Source organism: Cydia pomonella, chromosome 3 (genome assembly GCF_033807575.1).
Source record: "Cydia pomonella isolate Wapato2018A chromosome 3, ilCydPomo1, whole genome shotgun sequence".
In the NCBI taxonomy this organism is placed as follows: domain Eukaryota; kingdom Metazoa; phylum Arthropoda; class Insecta; order Lepidoptera; family Tortricidae; genus Cydia; species Cydia pomonella.
Window position 1 is genome coordinate 30390680 of NC_084705.1, and position 26026 is coordinate 30416705.

At 38.0% G+C, this 26026-nt stretch overlaps 2 protein-coding genes across 2 annotated transcripts in view; one reads left to right on the forward strand and one right to left on the reverse strand.

Annotated features, from left to right (window-relative positions):
• LOC133516546 (slit homolog 1 protein) overlaps positions 1-26026 on the forward strand; it is a 190711-nt gene that overhangs the window by 33195 nt on the left and 131490 nt on the right. The window lies entirely within an intron of this gene.
• Positions 22181-26026, reverse strand: part of LOC133516544 (lysozyme) — a 67979-nt gene continuing 64133 nt past the window's right edge. The window contains exons 4-5 of the mRNA XM_061849536.1: positions 25746-25809; positions 22181-23773 (exon numbers count right to left, since the gene is read on the reverse strand). Of these exons, the coding sequence (XP_061705520.1) occupies positions 23640-23773; positions 25746-25809 (198 nt within the window). The 3' untranslated portion in view covers positions 22181-23639. The remainder of the gene's footprint in view (positions 23774-25745; positions 25810-26026) is intronic.

The window sequence follows — 26026 nt, forward strand, 5'->3', positions numbered from 1 at the left end:
TGGCTGACAGTGTTACCTCTTTGGATGGCCAGGCCTGTTCTCTGACCGGGGTAACTGCTAATAGTGCTAACCTCTGGTTATCTGAGATATCTATTAGGCGCTGGGAAATCCGTGTTCTTAGCTTTTGGGTACAGAAAAAAAATATACATGTATTTTAGAACCTAATCTGTGTAAGATCCCCCATCACTAGTCTGATCCAAGCCCACACACGAGCGTGGGCGACGCGACGACGGTACACACTTTCCAATTTTGTCAACTGCTATACGTTTTACACATACATTTAATAGTGACGATTAATGTATGGGAATAAAAGTATAGTCTGAGGGCCTATCGCGAATGACGGTCAACGTATTGCCTCCCTGTCACACTTATGTACGAATTTACAAGTGCGACATAGAGGCATCATGTTGAACTTGGTTCGCGGTAGGTATCTGGTATACGGATGCTCTAATACAAATATTATACAGCATCATAAAATAGTACATTGTAGTCGAGGGATTGAAAGAAAGGCATTTACTGACCTCTTTATGTGGATCTTATTTTTTAAATATCTCGTTTTAGGGAGAGGTACATTGGATTCTATTAAAGGTACACTGAGGTACACTGAAGGTAAAATATAACTATATATATTTTGCTTAAAATAATGCAAGATTTCATAGGTCCACCCGCCATCCTGACATTACTTCTTTATCTATCTTACTGTCGATTGCACAAGATTTATTTTTTGAATGATTATAAATAATTATGAATGTGTCTATAACCCGACTGAGTAGCGTCAATGATATAAACAAAAATAGTTTTCGGCTTCTAATTTTATTCATTTGCAGCAAGAAAAGTTTATAGAGGAGAGTTGGTCTATCTAAGTAGCAGCCATACTGTAGGTTTTTCACCATCGCCAACGATATAAATGTAGGTAAATTAGCATTATTCAAACAACACTTCCTAGGGCGTCCGCTAGCTGTTGCGGGTGCACGCAGCGGGCGTACGCACGCGGGTGCCATTGTAGGTAAAATCCGTCGCACACGTCTGCGCCAGCATAGAGAAATAAGAAATAATAGAGTGCCGCGATATCTATTGTCGAGTAGCAGTACTGAGAGTTCCGCTACTCGATGCTAGATGTCGACTGCGTATATAATAAGCATTTTGGTACCAAAACTGATGTATGGAGTGAGCACTCTATTACTTCTTATTTCTCTATGGCGCCAGTTAGCGTTGCTCATACAAATTGTTCGTTAATCCTCTCACTCGCTCCGTGCAACCGCGTCATCTAGCCGACGCCCTGAGAGACATAATAATACATTTGCCATTTATTTTCCCAATATCTAACGATGTAAGCATTAATGAGGTCGTATTTAAGCTCGACTACGGCGTATGAAAATGGAAAACCATCGTCGAAACAGTTAAAAGAACAAATCGACCGCTCTTCAGTCTTACTACTTACAAGATAAGGTTTATTGTCGATCATTTTCCGTTGCTGTTGGTACAATGTGGTAAAGTCGAGTTCACAAACATCTTTACAAGCTTACGTTCCAAAAATATAATTTTCATCGCACTTGCTCCATAGGCGATGCGATCCGTAAATTCTAAATTTTAAATTTCCATATAAAAAAAATTCCATTAAAAAAAACGTAAATTTCCTAGGGCCGTAACATAATGTATCTACGTCAGAAATTATGCAGAAGTTTTATTTTTCCGTTTTCCTCACAAGTGTGATGAAAAACATTGTGCCACGGGCGCTACAGAATTTACGAACTCGTGTTATTTAAGCCCTCTCCTTCGGCTTCGGGCTTCAATACCTACTCGTTCGTAAATTCTTATTTACCGCCCTTAATACACAATCTACTATTTACACGCCTCTAAGACACAGACAGTAAGGTCGTGTAAATATAGTTTTGGAACGTTGACTTGTAAAGACGTTTATGGATTCGACTGTACAACGTGCTACAATGTATGGGAATGGAACATCATGCTGCGATCAGCCGTTATTATTTTAAATATCGATTCTTAAGAAATATCGATGGTCATCGATGTCTGTTTTATTGTACAACTTTTGTGCTGTTATGGTCGACAAAAAATAATTTCCTCAATAAGTATGCCAATTTGTTTAGAAATTAACATTTAGTACGATATAATCGATTGAAATGTTTTATGGTGTAAGTTTCTCATATTTTTATACTTAATGCGAAGTTGCATATGCATACTTTTGCATATAATCTTTTGACGACCGGTTTGGCCTAGTGGGTAGTGACCCTGCCTACGAAGCTGATGGTCCCGGGTTCAAATCCTGGTAAGGGCATTTATTCGTGTGATGAGCATGGATATTTGTTCCTGAGTCATGGGTGTTTTCTATGTATTTAAGTATTTATAAATATTTATATATTATATATATCGTTGTCTAAGTACCCTCAACACAAGCCTTATTGAGCTTACTGTGGGACTTAGTCAATTTGTGTAATAACGTCCTATAATATTTTTATTTTATTTTTTATTTTTTTTATAATCTTCGGTTATAATCGCCCAAATCTTAACAACACGGAATTTTCGCGGTTTTCTCGATTTTTGACAACGTTGCGTTCGGCGCTCGAGGTCTCAAACATAAATTATTATTCATTGGGCCAACATCATAAACAAGCCTGCAGAAAATCAGAACTACTGGATTTGACGCAAACGCTTTAAACATTTTAAAGTTACTGGAGTAATACAAGGTTTCACACTGCGCCTCCGATCCGCCACCGCAGCGGTGCCACATCGCTTCGTGGGTTCTTCGCCTAAGTGCTCCTTTACACAATGGCCCATTGTACGCCAGTCTAAGGGATGCAGCTATGCAGTGGAATGAGATAACAATATCACTTGCTCCCTCTAACGCATAAATGCGTCCCTTGGACTGGCCTACGCTGGGCCATCGTGTAGAGGAGCCATAAGCCTACTGGAACTCAGTGCAGTTGCAGTAGCTTCACGCACATGGATTCGGCCTTAAAATATCCGATCACTAAATAAATCAAATAAAACAAAAAACCTACTAATCTTCATTAAGTCAATGTATTCCCTAAACCGGATAGGAAATTCCTATCGGATGACATTGTCATTGCGCGTTCATGTAATGCTGACGCCCACAAACATACCTGTTCCGACTTGGTGCTATTACACGTTGTTCTGTGTATGATAGCTTTCGTGACATGGCCAACATGTCACTGGATTTGTGAAGTAAACCGTGTCGCAAACATGGATATATGTGGTCGAAAGCGAAGTCAAAGTATAGGATTGCATCTCGTTTTGATTACGTTATTAACGACGTAATTTGACATGAATGCTAACGTAACAAAATGAAATATGTCAATATGATACATTTTGTAAGTAAAACACAGTCAGAGGACTGTTAGAGGGTTAAATACTCTCTTTCGGACCGTTCATCTATCTAGTTCCCAATTACGATTAGTAAAAAAAAGTAGGTTATATGTATAAATACGAAACTTGCCTATACGAAAGAAAAAAAAAGAAGTGACCAAGGCATTGCACAAAACTAAAATAGTACATTACGATACAAGTGCGAAAAATAGGAAATTCGAAACGAGTGGCGATAAATTAAAACACGACCGAAGGGAGTGTTTTAAATCGACACGAGTTGTGAATTACCTATTCGCACATGTATCGTACAACGTTTTACAGTACATATGGCCCTTTAAATGTTCGACACAGTAACGTAATATGCTACTTCTCGCACTAGTGCTATAAAGTAGCCCCATATGTACTGTAAAATATTCTTTCACTGCTGCCAAAACAACAGTGTTCAGGAATGGTTAGGGCAAGTTTTGGGACTAACTGTCCCTCTTTAATTAATACAGTTAGAAAAAAAACGGTTGTCAGGGGTGACAGGGGTTATAGGTCCATCCACCATAGTTGCTTTTTCCCCGTTTCATATTGGTAAAAGTTAAAAGTATTCCATATTATAGTTCCTCTATTTTCCCCATAAACGCACGACTGTCATGTAACAAGCTGCCGATAAGGCAAGTCGTATTAGCCTCGAGGCAAGTCGATAATGTGAATGTGCATAACTTAATCCAACTTCGTAGTTTGTTGTTCAGAGCAGGTGTTTGAAACAATTGATGGTGGCTTTAGTGTATGGTCTGTAAGTGTATCATGAATATTCTAGCACGTACCAGTTGGGTACCTAACTGGCATGGCGGGGCTAAAGATAGGTACCTACCGTTCGGATTTAGACCAGGGATGTCACGAACGTCGCATTCTTCACATTCGCGAATGCAAATGTCCAGGATGCGATTGTCCAAATGCGAATGCGAGTACGAATGTTAGGGTTTTTTTTTTTTAAATATTACGTCTTTGGTAAACAAGCATACGAGCTGCCTGATGGTAAGCAGTCTCCGTAGCCTGTGGATGCCTGCAACTCCAGAGGAGTTACATGGGCATTGCCGACCATAACACTCCGCACCCTCGTTGAGCTCTGGCAACCTTACTCACCGGCAGGAACACAACCACTATGAGTAGGGTCTAGTGTTATTTGTCTGCTGTCTTCTGTAAGGAAGAGGTATTTCCCCAGTTGGGCTCTGCTCTAGATCTGGAATGATATCCGATGTGCTGTACCCTGCCACACAAAGCGAGATAACATTCACATTACCCATACCTCGCTTATATTTATTTATATTTATTTATTTATTTAGTTGTTATTGTCATTTCTAATTTAAAAAAATCTGTTAGTACATAAAACATATGTAACCTTAGAACGGGATGTTATAAAGCGTTGAGAAATGCTGTCTACTGGTCAAAATGCATTACTTGAAAACAGTTTGCGCGCACTGTCTATACGCGAGTCGACGAGACAGGACGCGACCTGCGCACATTCGCATTCGCAAAACATTCTTTTCAATGTTTAAAATGATGCGGATATTCGTATATACGAATGCGAATGTTTGTGACATCCCTAATTTAGACTACACCAGCATATCTGCTGCAGTATTTCTGAAGACGGCATTGCTGCCGCAAATGTCAAAAATCCGGGCAGCAAAATCGTTGAAATTTGCATTCTCACTGTTCCATATTAGTGCGACGGAGACAGTTGCGTTTTCGTTCTCTACGAAGCGTTAACGATTGGAATCTTGTCTACGCAACCAGAAGTAGTATGCTAGTAAAAGTCCTCCCAAATCACACACATCAGAATGTGGTTAGGACTCCCTATATGTATACAGGTATACTTGCGCATTAGCACACAATCGCACCTGACGTCCGCGGTGATAAAGATCGATGGGCGCATTCTGCCCGATATGGCACGGCGTCCCGGCCTCCTATGGGATGCGTGGAATTTATCGTTTATCGTGTCTCGCGTTATCTGACAGACGATAAAAGCATCATACCGGGTGGGGTCTGTAACACGAGTAAATAATTAAAACCTAAATTGTGTTCCTCAAACGATACGATATACACTTGTTCAATAACTTAAAAAAATTATGAAATCTTTATTTTCTATTTTTCATACAAATTAAATACCCAGTATCTTCAATGTACGCCATCATTCATTGTAATTGATGTTGCTTGTCACGCTTTAAACATAACAAAATTCACAATACATTGCGTCTTAGCATAAACTTTAAATTGTACTAAAAATCAAAACACAAGTTATTTTTAAAAGTAGCTGAACAAAATGTTAGTAATTTTGAAAAGTACAGCCTAAAGTTTAATTTTTGATCCTGTTATAGGCCCGGTATGATTTCGTGTCCGATTCAAAAGCGATAATTATTTTAGATAATAATTATCGTAGATAAGTAATACGCCTGCAGTAGGAGCTGCAGTCGAACTTTACAATTCGTGGTAATTTACTAAAACAAGTAAAACATATTTGTTCTACGATTCCAGGGTACGTAGCCAACATGGCGATCGTTTACTCTCCGTAGCGAACGAAACGCAACTGTCACTATCGCACTAATAAGGAAGAGTGATAGAGACACAAAAGTGTTTCTTTGTCGTAGCACAAGCGATTATGATCTTGGCTAGGAACCCAGTTCATTGACGCATCAAAGCCAAGTCACCAGCAATAAGTATTTAATATTTGGAGATAACTGTCATCAATAATGTGCGTTGTAAATAGCTCTGAGACATTGCCCCATTGCCCCACAATATCAATCCATAAACAAGATTAGACGATACGATGGCACGAACTATAACTCTAAGAACGTAACTTCAATTGTATGGAACCGGCTTTTTGGGGGCGTGTTCATGTGACTCATAGGGTCCACGAATGGTCACTTAAGAGTGTTGCTGTTAGAATTTTTTCCGACATAAAGAACCTTTTAGGGATTCGTATGAGTATTGCAAACGAATAAATACTTGGCTTAAATATTTCTGAGTCACTTTATAAGGCGTATGTCAATGGCATCGTTACCTCTCAAGATTAGGATGGTTAACCCTTTGAATGCCCAAAGCTGTTAAATCCGTCGTGAGTTATTGTGACCATACCACCAAGAACGGTTATATTAAGAGGAAAGTGGAGGACCCGGGCGAAATCACCTTTTCATACAAATGTAGTCCTCATTTTCCTCTCTGGATATTAACATTATTGAAAATATTTTGACACAATTTGTTGTATATCAACCACAGCTATGCTCCTACGTTTGATCTTTTTCGAATTTTTAATTATTATAGGAGGTAGAAGCATTAATTTTTTTGTATGAAATCTGTTTTTTTCGCTCCTCACTTTTATATAACACAAAAATTCTATTAAAATATTTTCTAAAAAGCGGCCAAGTGCGAGTCGGACTCGCCCATGAAGGGTTCCGTACCATTTATGACGAATTAAAAAAAAACTACTTACTAGATCTGGTTCAAACCAATTTTCAGTGGAAGTTTGCATGGTAATGTACATCATATATTTTTATTTAGTTTTCATTCTTCTCATCTCATCTTCAGTCATCATTCTCTTATTCTAGAAGTTACAGGGGGGGGGGGGGGGGCACGACGACGACGACGACATACATTTTACCACTTTGGAAGTGTCTCTCGCGCAAACTATTCAGTTTAGAAAAAAAATGATATTAGTTTACGTTTACGTTTCTAAGATTGTACTTGTCACATTTTGGCTACGACAAATAGCGTTCAACAGGTAAGGTTTAAGATGTACTAATTAAGAAATTCTGATACCTAGATACCTACGGATCGCAATCCGACTGCATGATACGAGATAACATGGTAGGTACATTGATATATATATCTAAGGACAGGCCTTACGGACAATAAGAATGAGTCGTGCAGTCTAACGCCGCAACGCAATTGGCTGATGAGTTCGCACCACGCGCGCGATTGGTCGCAACTAGTTCCGTTAGACTGCACGATTAGCTCGAATTCGAGAGTGACACCACTGAACTAGCACTAGTCTTAATGCCCGTAAGGCCCGTCCTTAGATATATATGTGAATGGTTAGGTATGTCTTTGACGCCCTAATCAAGCTTGATATAGGACCTACGCTGCCTGTCGGCCCAATTCGAACAATGAGTATAAGATGTCACATCGATACGATACCGATGTGTCAAAGTCAAAAGTGACATTTCTTCAACTAAAATCGTCACTTTTGACACTGGTAGATCGGTATCGTATCACTGTGAGACCTTATAAGTACTGTTCGAATTGGGCCGTGTGTCGTCCGTGCCGGCATTTAAGTAATTTAATTACCGCGGGCAATTTTAACGTAGGCTAGTGCTTAAGATGATGCGCTGTGATGACGGGGAGCTACGTGAGTGCATTCAGTAGCTGGCCATCAAGGGTGACCTTTATTTCTGATTCATGGCTGTTTTCCCACCAAAGTAATATCACCGTTTTTGAAAATTGATCCCCTAAGAAGAAAAGGGGGAAAAATTAAGAAAAAAACCGGACAGACCATACGCAATGCGACAAAATTAAATACACGTTTTAACTTTCCTGACAACATACCAAAAACAACCTACGTAATTTGGTCGGGTTATTTGTTACCCACCATAAACCATACTAAAATGTATGGTGGGGAATAAAAAATGAGACTGTGACAAGGACAAACAATAATAGCGCTTTCTCTGCTACTTCCACTGAAAGATACATTAGACTATCCCGTTAGGTCATTTCCCCCCACCGCTCATGCTTTATCCAGTTATACTAGATTCATGTCGTTACCATAGTTTTCATCCAAATATATCGGAACGAACGAGACGCTCTCAAAACACTGTCCGTGATTTATCGAATGTAAGTGCATGTCCAGATATTTTTGACCAACAGCCCACACAGATATTTTCGTCGGCGGCTATAATATAAACGTTCGTTCGTTAGTGCATTTCCTTCATCGGCATCTCCGGCATCGGCGGCAAAAACGGCTTCCAATCGATGTGTCAACGACCTATCAAGACGTGGGAATCTGCCTGGATGACATTACCATCGTGCATTGTCCTCTTTTTATTGTTTACATGTGACCAGTTTGAATTGAGCCCTCGTTTGGGATATTACGTGAGAGTATCAATTTTTCGTATATTTTTGATGTATTTACCTGATAAACTCACTCATCAATATACGGGTACTTTTAGAATAGAATAGAATAGAATATTATATATTAGTATAAGTACACAGTTATACAATACATATAGAGGAAGAAAGAGAAAAAATTACTTATAACTAACTTGTACACTGTATATAATTATACTGAAAAAGGTGAACACTCAGCATAATGCCAGGTCCTACTGAAGTAGTACGCTGACGCTGGTCTTCCGTGGACACCTGTAGGGAGCGTAGTTGCGCGCAGCTACCAACTACAGTTAAATTACTGAGATAACTATAATAATTACGACGGTAAACAACAAAGCGGCAATGAAGCAGTTGTCATCATATGTTAGCATGACTATCATGGTCCAGAAAATATATATATATATATATATATATATATATATATATATATATTGCATGCTTTTAGCATGAATGCTAGTAATTCTGCCACTTTTTAATAACATTTAAAAGAGTGTGTGCAGTGTTAGCTTAGACCAATGCACTAGAATACGTATAGAAGTCTCAAAAGGCTCAAAAATGATTCCACGGGAATTGTGGCGCGAGACTCAACTGTACAACACGCAAATATAGTAATGCCGCGTGAGAGGTTTGACTTAGGCGGGTCAAAATATTTTTGTTGTTTTGTTTTGGACCTATCTATTACGCTTGTATGTCTCTATTCTATAAAATAAATAGTTCACTCAGAATGGCAGAGCCTGGGGGAGGCCTATACTAAGGGAAGAGGTCCATAAAAACCGGACAAGTGCGAGTCGGACTCGCCCACCGAGGGTTCCGTACTTTTTAGTATTTGTTGTTATAGCGGCAACAGAAATACATCATCTCTGAAAATTTCAACTATCTAGCTATCACGGTGCATGAGATAGAGCCTGGTGACAGACGGACGGACGAACGGACGGACGGACGGACGGACGAACGAACGAACGGACGGACAGCGGAGTCTTAGTAATAGGGTTCCGTTTTACCCTTTGGGTACGGAACCCTAAAAATGATTATATTTAAAGTACCTATCCTATTTGTTAAAATTGTTGTTATTACACCATAATAATTTCTTTATATTTAGACAAAGAGAATTAAGAGAGGTCTTTTTAATTCTCTTTGATTTAGATGACTCCTATATCTTGCATAATCTTTCCATGATAATGTTAATGTTATTGCGGATATAATAGAATTTTGTTGAAATGGAATATTGGGTAATATTCAAGGCGGGGTATAATTATGGAAGGGATAACTTTCAGTATGTCAGATACAAAAGATATGACTGTCATATCATAGTCATAGGTGTAGCTTTATTTGACGTTCATAAGCGCATTGTAATATGCCTACTTGAATGATAAACTCTTTTTATCTTTATCTTATCTTATCATAAGGACCATTTTTCGAAGGCAAAAATGTATTACAGAGTGTCTTGTTTATATTACATATTTGGGCACTGGATACATCCTTCATTCAGAACTCATCACAGGCTTTTGCGTCTATTGCAGACGATTATGCATTGCTGTTTAGACAACGGGTTTGGTGACTGTGGAGGCCGATGCGTGAGCGGCACGATCTCCCACATTTTTGGCAGAGAAAGCTCATGCCACCTGAGGTTCCAGTCCCGGTTTGCTGGCTGCGACACCTAACTATCTATCTAACGCATTAAACCAGGCTTGGGCGCCTTCTCCCCCCCATAACACGCTTGCGCCATTCACCACGGTCCTCAGCTAAGATTTCCCAGGCATGGTGGACCACTTCAGATGCTGACAAGTCTCTCTTAATCCAGTCTTTAAAGCGCAGCATCGGTCTTCCAACGTTCCTTTTAGCATACGCACATTCAGAATTCCCTAACAACAAAATTGGTGTAAATATTTTTTGCAAGTTCCTTCCTAAAAACCCGCAGACCAACAACAAATGGTTATGCGTATCGACATGCAAACTTACGAAAGCATTTGCTATAACACTTATTCCGTAAGCAGTAAAGGTAATATTTGCTTGTGGAGTTCAGCTCATCGTTGGTTTTCCAGTATAAGTAAATGTACATACGATTGCGGTGTTTCGAGAGTGCTTCTTTGGTAATTTTCCAGAGCTTTCCTGTGGGAGACGTATGAAATTTACATTTAAATGAGTGTCGGTCAATTTTGGAACATTGCTATTCACTCTGTTTAGATTGGCATTAGGGATTCGAGTGACAGGAGTATAATCATATCGGTTTGACGGGTGCAATTGGTTTGACGTGCAAAAGTGCAAGTAAAAGTGAAAGTGAAGTGTCTGTAAAATTATCACGTAAGACTACATTATCGTTAGGTACTTAATTTTTATAAATATGCATACATACTATAATTGATTTGAATCACATCTTTTGTTATGATTTTGAATCTGATTTCTATAACAATTTATTTGATATTTAATTAATCTCTAGTATTGATACGTTTTTACCCCTAAAAACCGGGTTATGAACACAATACTTATGATTCTTATGAAACATCATCTGAAAAGTTTATGATTATGTCTTTACGATATTATTGCAAACGTGTAACGTAGTGAGTGTAGACTAGTAAACGACCGAGTAAACTGATTTTACTATTGACATATATCTAAGGAAGGGCATTACGGGCACTAAGAATGGTGCTAGATCAGCGGTGTCACTCACGAATTCGAGCCAATCGTGCAGTCCACCGCAAATACATAGTTGCGACCAATCGCGCGCGTGATGCGAACTCATCAACCAATCGCGTTGTGGCGTTAGACCACGATTGGCTTTATAAATTAAAGCTTCTTGCTTAGATACTATCGATGATGTTAGAACTAGTGTTGGTAGGAACTATTAGGTCCCACAATACAAGAAAAATTGACAGTCTATGAATCAACGGTATTAGAAAATAGAATTGAGTTAGTTTCGTTTCAAAATCGAACGGAACAGTAAAAAGCGACTTAATTCCGTTTAATAATGATTCAAATTTCACTGGCGGTAATTTGTACTAGTATTAGGACCGTGGGGCGCTAGAGGTTATAAGTTATAAAGGTAGTGGAGTGGAGTGAATAAGGCAGTAATGGGTTCAAACCGTGACTTGTTCCTGTTGGCTTATCGCATTTATTTATAAACAAAAACCTGCATATGTGTGTTAAAAATTATTGATTTGTATTGTATTTGACGACCGGTTTGGCCTAGTGGGTAGTGACCCTGCCTACGAAGCTGATGGTCCCGGGTTCAAATCCTGGTAAGGGCATTTATTCGTGTGATGAGCATGGATATTTGTTCCTGAGTCATGGGTGTTTCCTATGTATTTAAGTATTATACATATTTATATATTATATATATCGTTGTCTAAGTACCCTCAATACAAGCCTTATTGAGCTTACTGTGGGACTTAGTCAATTTGTGTAATAATGTCCTATAATATTTATGTATTTATATTTATTATTGTATGAGACCCTGTTTATAAAACGAAAAGTAAGATATAAAACGTTTTCTCAGCTTTCAGAAACCGGAAATGCGAAATTCAACCGAACAAAGCCGCTTTAGTTCATAGAATTAACGAGAAGTTTTCGTTTTTAAAACTTCCCAAAGGTAATTAAAGTAAAAGCACGATCCAAAAGAAATGTTGTCACAGCGAACCGATTGTATCGATATTTATTGATATAATTCGTAATGTCGCGATTAAAGATTAATCGGTGCCGATTATCGGCAGGAAGTTCTTTAATCACCATCAATTGGGGACAAAACAAAAGATGGGCGAATTATACTCCCAGACCTGTTTTAATGATAAATAGTGAAACAGGGCCAGATGGTTATTTTTTACAGAGCTGATCAAGCGCGTCATCAAAACGAAACTATAATTGTTTTTAGCCACATGGCGAGACGATTCATCGGTAACGTAAAACAAAATTGTTGTCCACCGCCTAGAACTACGAGTCATCATCTTCCTCGCGTTGTCCATTTTTACCACGGCTCATGGAAGCCTGGGGTCCGGTTGGGAACGAATCCCAAGGGTATTCCCAAGAACTTGCGTAGGCCCTAGTTTTAACGAAAGTGACTGCCATCTGATCTTCCAACCCAGAGGATAAACTAGGCCTTCTTGTGATTTCTTCACGACATTTTCCTTCGCTGAAAAGCGACTCTTCTTCTTCTTCCTCGCGTTGTCCCGGCATTTGCCACGGCTCATGGGAGCCTGGGGTCCGCTTGACAACTAATCCCAAGATTTGGCGTAGGCACTAGTTTTTACGAAAGCGACTGCCATCAGACCTTCCAACCCAGAGGATAAACTAGGCCTTGTTGGGATTAGTCCGGTTTCCTCACGATGTTTTCCTTCACCGAAAAGCGACTGGTAAATATCAAATGATATTTCGTACATAAGTTCCGAAAAACTCATTGGTACGAGCCGGGGTTTGAACCTGCGACCCCCGGATTGAAAGTCGCACGCTCTTAACCGCTAGGAAACCAGCGCTTCCGCCTAACTATGATTGATAAACATAATATATATCGGTCAATCGCGACGTTAGCGCGCTTAATCGTCTCGGGACAGCTTATCCTGCATTTCCACTATGTTGTAACGACAGTAATCGTACTATTCTATATGTGAACACTTCCATTTAAATACACTAGCCACGACAGGACGATTCCCGTTCTTTATGTGAACACCTCCATTTAAATATACAGGCCACGACGCATGAATATCTGTCGGTACGACAATAGTGGGGACACGGCCTTAATTTTGCACAAATCGCTTATAGAAGTGAAGCACAAATAATGGATTAATTATGTACCTACAAAAATTTAGATTTCCTTATCTATCAATATTTTACTGGTTAAATAATTTCATTTCCAACTGTTACTCACTGTCCAGTAAAATAAAAAGTAACTGGCAGGTAAAAAAATGCGAGTATGTGAAATTGGTTCACTAACCCAATCTGACTATTTCGCGCGGCGTGAGCTGTGGGCACCGGCCTAAATATTTTGGACTATGAGTAAACTAGTGTTGTGGTCAAATTTTGTCAGGCTCAGTCGGATGTGGTGGAAATATCAAAGCAGGTTCAGGAGAGTCCAGTAACAAATGAGGCTTGGAAATCGAAATAGAAGTTTCTATTTTTTATCGGAAAAGGTTGATATTTACGGCCGGACGACGACAGACAACAGAGCTGTGTTTTTAGCTGTGTAAATCTACGAATAAAACAAATTGATTACTTAAAAAAAACATTGCAAGTTTAAGAGAAGCACTATACAACTCTCGTCGAGAAACGGGGTTGCCGGCCGTGTATCCCTATATTTACTTGGCGTGCAACCCTTCGTTTCCCGGCCTCTATAGTAATCTAGGTACTATTCTATTATAAGTATTATTCCGGTCTCGGCCACAGAAGGGCTTGGACACTTTTTCCTATATGAATCTATTTCAGTTTATATCTGATGGCGTATATACAGGAAATCAGCCTGCATCCAACGCGCAATGAACCATCACTATTCTAAATTGTATCAGCGTGTCGTGTCAATAACTGATGTCCGCGCCAAAACCAATATCCGATATCATCCAATCATCGGACACAGCGCTAACGGGTTATTCACAATCACTTTCATGCATACAATAGCTGTTATTCTGCTGCATTGGTCTTATTTTCACGTTGAATCGGATCTCTAAATAATCCAGATTTTAAATCCATTCATCGCTTAACCAGGGGGTCTACGTGGTCCCGTTTTTATTGTCTGCCTGTGTGGCTAACATCTACTAACAAGCAGGTATGCAAGTTTAAGAGTACCTCTTACTCTATTATGCTAAATAGAATCATGATTCTGTGAATATGTATTACATACATGATCATCATCATCATCATCATCATCATTGTCTCCTAGCCGTTTTCGGCCACAGCAACTGCTTTCTACCGCGGAGAGTATCGCTGGTGCGCTCTCAGGTGACTGACGTAGCCAATCTTAGCAGTGAATGTGCGGCCACACTCGCTGCAGGACAGCACCCCTCCGGCGTAATTAAATGTTATGGCCATAGGTGGTCTACATGATAAAAGTGTAATAATCATGTCTGTATAGGTACAGGGCAACGTTTTATAAACACCTGTATATCTTGTACAGGGAAGGTTGAGCTGTTTTTAACTCTATTTACTAGCAAGGGACTTTGGCAAGGACTGCCTGACCATATTTGGGTCGATTTTTATCATGTTGTCGATTTTTTTTCTTTAACGATAAGACTTGGCTGGTTTTAAGAATTACTCTGAACGAGATAAATATGAAATCATAACTTGTCCCGCAAAAAATGTAAACAGGTTCCCTAGGTCCAATACTAATCGTCAATAAAATATTCGCCCGTATAAAATTTACACTCTGTATAGTTAAGTCACGAAAACATCCTATGTTTTCGTAACTCAGTGAATGTTTTTGTACGACATACAGTAAACTGGCGATTGTATTATAAAGAATAGGGAACTCTAACTCTACATCAAATTTTATACGAAAAAAAAAAAAAACTACAACAAAATAATTTCACCTCACGTAAAGAAGGATTATTCAACTTCATTATAATTATTATATTTACCAAATTTAGGGGTCAACTTATACTGGAAAAGGGCTCACATCGGTTTCATTGTTTTGCTAATAGAAACTTAGACAGGCCGACAGCAGCAGGAAAAGCGTCGACAATACTTTTTACAGGTAAATTCTGGAAAGCCGGCGATTCGACCGACCTAGTGAATGGTATGTGTGTTATTATGAGACTGTATGAGATTGTACCTGGCTCAAACACATTTTAGAAAAAGGTCCCTTCTGTGAACAAAACAACAAAAGTTAACGACCCGGGTGCATACAGTATCTAAACGTAAAGCAATTACTCAAACCCGTTAATTTTATAATGGGACCAACCCCGAAATCCCGAAAAAAGCAAAATCCCATAGGAAATTTCAACATCAGACCAGCAAAATGTATGAAACAGCAAAATTATTTTCGCGGATTCAGTTTGGTCCCATAGTAAAAGTTGTCTGAATGTTTTTACCTATACTTAATACATAATGGAATTTATATTGACTTAGATCATGTTTACTAAACCCGTTTATTCACCCAGGTGTGTGGTCCGAATCAAAATAAAAGTTCGTTTTCTCTCCCGAAGGACAGCTTTATTAGTTTTTACCTCGTCCAAACACGGACACGGACAGGCCGTATTCGATGGAAATTATTACTCACTATTGTTTTAGGGTTCATTATAGCGCCAGGGACATTTTTTTATTTCACATCGGTGGCAAAACACGCATACGGCCCGCCTGATGATGAGCGATTTTTTTTATAATTTCATTTGTCCCCGATCTATATACCTACAAATAAATAAAAACTATAAGCCAATATGGTGTCCCACTGCTGGGCAAGAGCGTCCCCCCACGATTTCCACTCGTCTCAGTTTTTAGCAATCTCCGGCCAGTCGTTGAGATATGCGTCCAGGTCGTCCCGCCATCTCCGTCTGGGCCTACCCGATCCTCGCCCGTCTTGCGGCACTCATACCGTGGTTACCTATATTGGCCCCACTTATGTAGGTGCATACGGCAGACATGGCCGGCCCAGTCCCATTTCAGCTTGGCGGTCTTAGCTCCAACATCAGTAATGCGTGTTTTAAATATGTAATGAATAAAGTAATAGGTAAATGAATATTTGGGATAATCTTATACAGGTCGACCTAGCTCTAAACTAAGCAAAGCTTGTACTATGGGTACTAAGCGACGATATACATACGTATATAGATAAATACATACTTATATATATTAAAAACCCATGACTCAGGAACAATCTGCATACATAGCACTCGTACCGGCATCAATTATCTCGCTATACTAGTAGAATGTTTTGTATTGGTGGTATAAAGGTGCATCCACACCGCATTTGTCATTTGCGGCAACGGCAACCATCCAGTCGACAGTAATGTCACCCCGCAATACTGCAGCAGTACCTACATCCCATTTGCTTTTTGTTTTTTGCCATTTGGTTACGGAACCCTAAAAATAGTTAAATTTGTACGGTACCCTACTATCGAGCAGAATTAGTTATTTTTAATTAGTTATCTATGGTTGAATTTTTTTGGAAGCCTAATACAAAACTCGGGACGCACGAGTCCAACTCGCTCTTAACCGATTTTAGTAAAACATTTGTTTTTATTGTTCAGCTCGCCAGTTCAAACGTATTTCTAGGATTCAATTTTGTTCAAATTGACAATGGCGATGGCGTTACGTTTTCGTTGCATATTACCGGCAGTTTTTGAAGCTAGATAAACTCGTTGGATTTTAAACTCTGTCTACTCTGTATTTAGGTCTAGAATTGAGAAACGGGAGGAGGACTGATGGAGTGGCCACTCTGCGACAGGTGGACGGATACGGTTCCGTTCTTTTCGTTTTTGCGAACGATGGATGTCTTGATTGAATAATGCTCTACGAGTATGTGTCTAAGTATGTGTCTAGTAGTTTAGTAACGTTTTTATGTTTATCAATATACATTAAGATTATCTACCAACTCATTACCAGATTTCCTCTTTGCGTAATTTATGTCAATTTATAAAAAAAAAAATTAAATGAATAACAATAATGCATTTAATCTGCAAGCAGCCGTGCATTTTTCTTACATATGATCTGATGGGAAAGTTGCATTTTATCTACGAGATACGCAAAGTAATTTCATACAAATTTTGAGTTATTTTTTATGTTGGCTGGTAGAATAGACTTTCAAGTGGTGATTTTGAATGTTAACAGCGTTCGTTTGGAATCCATTTGTAATGTTTTAAAGTTGGTATTTTCAACGCGTTGATGTGGTGAAGAAATTGTGTTCAATCGGCAGCAAAGTTTGTTTAACCCTCGTTCTTTGAAGCCCTTCGTAACGCTCAAGATTTCACTTTTCTTTGAATCTCTCAACCGGTAATATAGAAAATAACTAAGAATACATTTTATAAAGAAATATTAAGTTTATCTATTGCCCTTAAGCTGATTGCTTTTTGTAAGGGTCTAATACCGTCTGCCTGACATAAAAGTGGATATAAGTACCGAACCGAATAACTAAACAGTTAGTACATTCTAGATTCCATCAAATCTCAAAAGTCGGGTACTGCCTCTCGTGTCTATATTTAATATAATTAAAGTAATTAGTGTAATTTATTAATTGATTTTTTTATAGATTTTTTTTATACTATGTCGGTGGCAAACAAGCATACGGCCCGCCTGATGGTAAGCAGTATCCGTAGCCTATGTACGCCTGCAACTCCAGAGGAGTTACATGCGCGTTGCCGACCCTAATCCCCTCCCACCCTCGTTGGGCTCTGGCAACCTTACTCACCGGCAGGAACACAACACTATGAGTAGGGTCTAGTGTTATTTGGCTGCGGTTTTCTGTAAGGTGGAGGTACTTCCTCAGTTGGGCTCTGCTCTAGATCTGGAATGACATCCGCTGTGCTGTGCCCTACCACACTAAGCGAGATGACATTCACAATGCCCATACCTCTCTTGTGGACGTAGTTTAAGGACGTACCCGGGTATGGACCTGGAACATAATCATGGGATTATGATTATGTTTTTGTATATCTGTTTTGACGATCATAATATGAATTCTTGTAGATTGACATGCCTGAAATTTATAACGTAATCTGTATTATGACATAAATAAATCTATCTATCTACGAAGACCGAAACGGAAGCGACGAGAAGCATATCACCCACGCTCTCCCTCGACGACATAACCTGCCTTCCAATATTGGCTTTTAGGCTGCATAGCCGACTGATTATAACTATCCCTTTCCCATTCCAAGAGCGTGTCACTCCCTATAAAATTACGTCCCGCGGTATGCCGGATAGACCGGCGCAGACATGTCCCTGGCCGGGAGCGGCATCTCTTGTCTTGTCTAACCCAACACACTATCCCAATATTAACTCTAACTAACATTAAACTTTTTTTGACCGCTAAGCCATTTTATTTATAGTAACAGTATACATAATGGATATAAACAGTGGTGCTACTGTAAGTAACTTAAATCTAAAATAGGCCCTTGAGATATTGTACCAAAAATGCTCGCGACATTTCCTCGTTGTATCGCAATGCTGATACGTCACATTAAACTATGACATTTACGATATTTGCGTTCTTAAACTTCCCCTCCAGTTGAACTCCATATTAATTTATTTGTAAACTACAGCGAGCAATTTTCATACTCAGATAAGTTTCCGTTCCCCGCGGAGTATGGAGTATGTGAAATAAAACTGTAAACTAACCACGTACTAAGTAATATCCGGAGCTTCCAAATTTGTTACGACGGAGTTTCAAGTGTTGTTGGCGTCGGGGAGCGAGAGACGGTGAGAGATGGGTTAGCTTAAGTACACCAGTGTTTATGTGAGTATTTGTAACCTCTTGTTTTTGTATGATAAGCACCCCACACAAGCATCTTGAGCGTCGGCGTCTAGTCAGCGCTATCGCTATGGAAAATGGCGCAAATTTTGCGTCGAGCAGCAGCCATAGAGTTGACTACTTGACTAGACGCCGACGCTCGGGATGCACTATACAGTGGGGTAGCCCTAAGGATTCTGACTGAATTTCTTGTCACTTTCTTGCATTTATGGGGAAAATGAATTTAGGGCCAAATCATTGGGTAGTTTACCTAAGTTTTTTTGTTTAGGAAGGTTTTATGCTGTGCACAATCGCAATACATTATTAGGAGTATAAATACGGATCCCTTTGTTTGACATAATTATTGAAAGTCATAATGTATTGTCAGATTATCATTAGTCATTATTCTGAAACCGTTAAATTTTCAAAATTTTCGTAAGGTTATCCTATAGATAGCTTAGGTTAGGTTTGTTGTATGACAATCCTGAAACGTTACGCGTTCTGAGAAAAATCAAATTATGAACAACATTATGACTTAAAACTTTATGGGAAACAATGGAGGTCCGTATAAATACGAGTAGCATGATTCAAATATCAATATAAGTGTACGTTCAAATTAGGCTGATAATAGTGACAGATCTCGAGGTGTTCTTACACTGATCCGCCCAAACTCGCCCCACCGTTCCGAACACAGGCAGACGGTAGCGAAAAATAATTTCGCCTCGAATATGCACTTCCATTCGCGGTTAGAATCTCATCTTTCGTTCAGTATTCAGTTTAGAAAGCATTTAAATACGCTGGTTTGTTGGGTTTTGTAATTGGTTTGGTAGTTTTGCATAAAGTTGTTGTTGAATTTATTTTGCATTTCAATTTCACTGTGTGTTGTTGGGCGGTTCTCAATTTTTTTTCTTTTTATAACTGCGGATTGGACCAAAAATGCTTTTTTCGTTTTCTTTTTTAAGGACTACCTCATTGTTCAAAATTAGCTTAGTTAGACTGACTCTAGGTCAAATAAAATATAGTCTTCACCACTAATGGTTACACCTATGGGTATGGGTTAGTAACCGTATTTTCACCTCAGCTACCCTAAAATGATGAAAGTGTTGTTTGGTTTTGTGTTAAAGCGCCTGATAATATTATGAAAGCAAACGTCAATGGTCGCGTGTGCGGTGTGCTATTAATGTTAAGAGGGAAGAATAGCTTTTTGAATCTAAGGATATAACGGTAATTTTTCTATGAGATTTCATTTCGGGAGAAAACGGTTATGATAATAATATATTCCAGGTATATAGGTTTCGCTTTTTTGTAAAAAAAATTATTTATTTTGCAAATTAAAAAACAAGGAAACCTATAAACTTAGTTTTTCATTGTGTCAATAACATAGAAAAAAATCAACGAGAATAGAAAATATTTAGAAGTGGAAAAACGTTTCCTCTTTTTATATTGGACGATCATGTGGTAAAGTCATTTTTTTAGTAATTGGACGTTTCATTTTGATGAACATACGGTTACGTCTGTAAATACATATAGATCCGAACGACAAAGTGCCAAAAATATCTGTAGGTATAAGGTATAGTATAAGGTGTAAGCCTTAATATATGGGCAACTATGTCGTGATATTTTTAAACGTGAAAACAAGAATTTGCTCAGAAAAATTTAGGAAATTACATGAAACGGCTTAAAAACTTTAAATAGGTACGTAATTGACTTTTAGGTATACTAAACGGGTATGCAGAAAGTTACTTCATTATCCATATAATCTCATTACATTAGTGTGAATCATCGTCATAGCGTCCAGCGGCATGAATCCTCAATTCAAACTTTCTTCAAAACATATCACGCATTTACTTCTTATTGAATTACAAACATTATTCCAAAGGCATAAAGTAAAATTTTCAGTGACGCTAAATAGAAAGATACGAGCTTTTAAAAGGTATTGTTTAATTTCTAAATTACGTAGATTTGAGATTAAGCTCAACTCGGAGCAAACTAAAATGACACTAAAGCAATTGTAATAAGGTTTAGTTAGTATGTTGACTAGTGTTTTAGTTCCGTTATTATCTACATGCAATTTAGTTCATATTTAAAGATAGTGAGGTTGATTTTGTGCTAAAATTGCATTTAAAAATCCTAACCAAGGTAAATGTTAAAAATAATAAAAAACAGTTGCTTTGTATTTTTACTTTTATATAAACTTTCTTTTATTTGGTTTTCTAAATGTTTACTCTTAATACATGGTTAACTGGTTAGAGAATGTCTTTTGGCATTAAGTCCGCCATTTTTACTTTCAAAAATTGTGCAATAAAGTTTAAATATTTTTTTCTGATAGTAATAAAATAGCAATACCTTTTATTTAACTTGACTAACTTTTTTTAAAAATTTTGTTAACCATTTTTCAACCACTTCCTGATATCCGATTGAGCTGAAAATTTGCATACATATGTAAGTCGGGTTTGCATACATCGAGCTGATCTGATGATGGAGACAGGAGTTAGCCATAGGAACTCTGTGATAAAACAACGTTGCCCGTCGTAAGAAAAGTACAGCCAGCGACAAAAGCTTGTATATCAAAGTCATTTTTGCCAAAACTTTTTCTTTTACTTTATGAAATTTTGACGACTTTTCTTTGATCTAAACCTAAGGCCGTGCTTCCAGCCTTTTGCTCGCTTCTTTTGCTTTCAATACTGTTCCATCTCGTGATTGAAAATGTAATTAAAATTTGGATGATGGGGTGTCCTTGGTTCCTTGGAGCTTGGGACGGATGTTAGTGTGGGATGCTACCTGCGTAGACACACTGGCACCGTCCCACCTCCAACGGACCAATGTAAAAGCGGGCGCAGCGGCGGAAAGCGCCGAAATTTTGAAACGTAATAAATATAAGAGACTCGGTAGAGCGTACCATTTTGTACCATTTGGCGTTAAAACTCTAGGTCCATGGGGTCCCAGCGCGCACAAGTTTTTTGGAGAAATCGCGAAACGTCGGGTTGACGTAACTGGTGACCGAAGAGCTGGCGGCTTCCTCGCACAACGTATCAGTATTGCGATACAACGAGGAAATGCCGCCAACATCCTTGGTACAATGCCTCAAGGGCCTATTTCAGATATAAGCTAGTTATAGTAATCATCTGTATATATCCATTAATTATATTGTTATTGTCAATAAATATTATTCTTTCGTTAAAAAAACAAAAAAAAATTAAAATTTTCATCTTGGAACTTCCAACCTTGCTAATTATAGGATACAGTAAATAATCTAGTCTGCTTATTTAACTTTAACATCGAAATTTCGTGTGATTTCAGCGTAATAATTGGATTAAGAAATAAATACAGTACAGTGAACATTTTTAATGATTAAAGCATTAATTGTTACATTCATTAAATGAGCTTTTGATTATGATTATGAGTACGACACTTATACTGATATCTTATTCTATCGTAATTATAGGTACTGAATTAGTCTCCAAAGTAATCTTACTTCTAATATACATTTTGACTTATCTTATTAAACTATAGTCTAAATAAAATTGGCAGTGAAATGTAAAATTTGAGCTTAATATTTACTTACTTAAATATAACTCAGTGAAAAAAATTGCTCACAACATTTGGATGTAGGTACTTAACGTAAAAAAAAATACCAAATATTTTTATAAGCAAAAGAATTCTAAATAGCGAACTTCCGGCATCTGCTAAATGATTTTGTTAATAGGACTGAAGTTCTTGAACAATTTTTCCTATAATTGAACGGGAATTACGAAAATGAGAGATGCCAATCAAATGACGTTACATTTATAAGGGTACTGGCACGTGTAAATATAGATATATCGGTACGAAGAAGTGCCTATCAGTATCGAATACAGTGTGATCTGGGTCAAGATATAATCATTAATGTCAGGGCCTGATCTAGCATTTGGCGTCACGTCATCAATATCATGGCATGTCTGGAATTCAGTCTCTAGTTTAGCATGAATCTATGATCTATTTTCCTTTTATTATAGACCTGTATTTGTTAGTTTCTAACGTATAGCCTGGTAAATCGGGCCCTAATCATAAACTAATTCGTACCGATCAGAACGTGCCGGTACCCTAAGATTTCATTTGTCAGATGCATGGGGAGTATTCTCACGTTTTGTAAGACTGGAAAATTTTCGTATAATTCTACAAAGAAATGCGTAGTCACTATAGACAATGTTTGGCGAACGTCATACGGCACGACCTATTATTATTTGGGGAATAATACGAGAAGAGTGGAGAGGTTTATATTGAAGAATAGTTAAATTATAGAGGGTTGTTTGATAAATTAAAGGTTTTGTGGTTAAAATTAACTAGAAGATGGAGTATATAAGGTCACTCGTAGCTAGCAGACATACTAATTTTACTATAAAACCGCGTATGTTTATATCAGTTACGTCCACCGTTACGATCTGACGAAAATTGAGTTCTAGGGATAAACATTTCTAGTATAAAATGGCGTTTGAAGCAATACAAAAACAGCTCGCAGCGTATCTTTTAACAAGTAAAATTTTACTTCTAACTGCCCAGAGGCTTATAAAAAGGTATCTCATTCAATTACATTTTGAATCTTTATTTTAATAAATCAAATTTACATTCGTCGTGGTTACATTTGATTGGTTGACGGCTAGAGGAAAATATGGAGTTTATGTTCAGGTGCTGCTAAAATTTAGTGATTTCCCCTCCCGTCTCAAACCTCCCCCTACAGCATAACTTTCTTTGCGTTCCATAGAACTGGTGACAGTTCAATGAAAATGTGAAGTAGATGGAGCATGTAGAGTTAGCAACGCGACAGATCGGGCAGGCTCTTTTCCTTGCAGTAGGCGTAGGAGGTGGGCCACGCCTTGAAGCCGACGCGGTCGTAGATGCGCTTGGCGCACCGCACGTCGTCCGCTAGGTCCTCGTTCAGGAGATCTGCCGAAAAATGATATCTATTAGCATATCTATAAGTAAATACTAGTGTTGGTTAAGCGTCCTTTGAGTCCTCTGCTTTAAGAATCGACATGGTTATAATTAAATTGAAACTCAAGTCATTTCAATTTGTTAGACACCCGTCTCTTGTAGACAGTCCTTTTCAGACAATCCTCATTTTTTTTTACAAACAAAATTGCATTGTCTTTATGCAGTTAAAATGAATAGGTAGGGTTCACCATACTATAACATTATCAATTTTTTTTTCTTGCTACAAGTATTCAGATAAAACCTCCAAAATTGTTGACGGAACTTAAAAGACTCGGAAGTTTTTTTTTTCGCAGTGTTCCACCTTTACTAGGTTGATGAAACTTGAATTATGTAGATGAGATGTTGGTTCACGTTAAAAAAAGTGGCTGTGACAGAATCGGACAGACAGACGGACATGACGAATCTATAAGGGTTCCGTTTTTTGCCATTTGGCTACGGAACCCTTAAAATGGTGTTAGTACAACTAGCCGAACTTGTTATACAGAATGCTACATTATTTTTGAATTTTTTTTTAAGTGGGAAAAGGTTTAGAAGGCTCTTATTTTTTTTAAATACCTTTAGATGAAGTAATGTTTGTACAAAATATGAATAATGAATGCCGTGAGGTTCCAGTGGGTAGTAGAGGGTTAACAATTTGTATGAAATATTGTCTCCTCACGGGGCATCATCAGGTAATAGTTTTGAACAAAAATCACTGGGGGCAATTTTACAAAGGCTATCCTGCTACACCCTTTAGAATAAAAAAAACTCTAGGTCCTACAAACAGGAGTAAGTAAAGAGTTAAGAAGATTTTAACGGGATCACCCCAAGTATAAACACAAGGGTCAGGGATCTGCCATCATATTTACATGGGAATAATGTTATTATTTAATAGCTTCTTACTATAACAGAATTTGAAGTGGGGGAAATTATTAACTTACGTTCACAAGTTCAAACATAACTATATGTTTTGGTTATATCTGGAGTTTTTGCCTAAGAAATGCGGTTTTCAAATAATTACCACACCTAAACGAACATATTTGGGTAAAACATTGGCATCATATGATTACATGGTTTTCTTCCTCCATAAAATGTCTCGCTTTGTTTATAACCTTCAAATTGTGTTTATTTAATCAAATATAATTGTCATACTGGTTTTATAATTTATTGACAAGTTAATTAAACTAAAAAACTCCTATATAAAACTAAAAATCTAAATCTGAAATGGGCCCCCGTGGCAAGGTACCGAGGATGCTGGCAGCATTTCCTCGCTGGATCGCTATGCTCAAGCGTTGGGCGAGGAAGCTGCCAGCTCTCTTATCCCCGGTCCCATCCACCAGCCGTTTCGCCAATTGAAGTTAGTTAGTTTTTATTTGAGTTAGTTTTAGATCATTTTAGACTAGAACAGAATGGTTTTACGGTAATTCCCGGGTTTAAAATAAATAATTATGCAACTGTTACTGACATTTTACTTTACTAGTTTTATTTTATTATATTTATTTTAAAGTTCACCAACAGTTATTACATTGAAACATACGTCTATACACACATTGAAACATGCTGAATGTATAACTAATTACTGGTAAACACCACATGCAAGTAATTAAAAAAATAAAGTCAACAACAAAGTCGGCATTAGTGTATGATTTTACATTAATGAGTTGGATTGGACGCCACTATCGTGGCGTGAGGCGTGATCATTCTAGGTGTGCATTTTTCTGATTTTTATTTTACTTTCTTCCAGGTAATGCAAAAACTAGTACCATCACATTTGCATGGTGAAGCGAGGACTACGTTTGCATGGAGAAACAGCCGGTTTGTTTAAAGGATACCGGAGGTGAAAGGGCTCTTAAGCCCCAAATTTCTCTTGATAAACGCTTTAATCGATCAGATTAGCAATAACAAATGACTAGCTATTAGGTTCATTAGTTACTATTATTAGTACCTTCACACTTCATGTTGCAATGCCCTCCTTTGCGGCCCTTCTTGCACCAGTCTTTGTTGTTGATCTGAAAATTAACGTGCATTGGTTAATATCTTTAAAAACTGACTCAATAGATCAACAGTACCCTCCTTAGAACCAGTAGGTAGGTATTTAAGATTCTCGTATGTAAAATGGAGCTTCAAAAATTGTACATAATTTTATCAAAATGTTATTATGAATAATAAATAAGCGAGGTGTAATGAATAAGGAAAAACGCCTGGAGGTAAGTACGATTTTTTTTT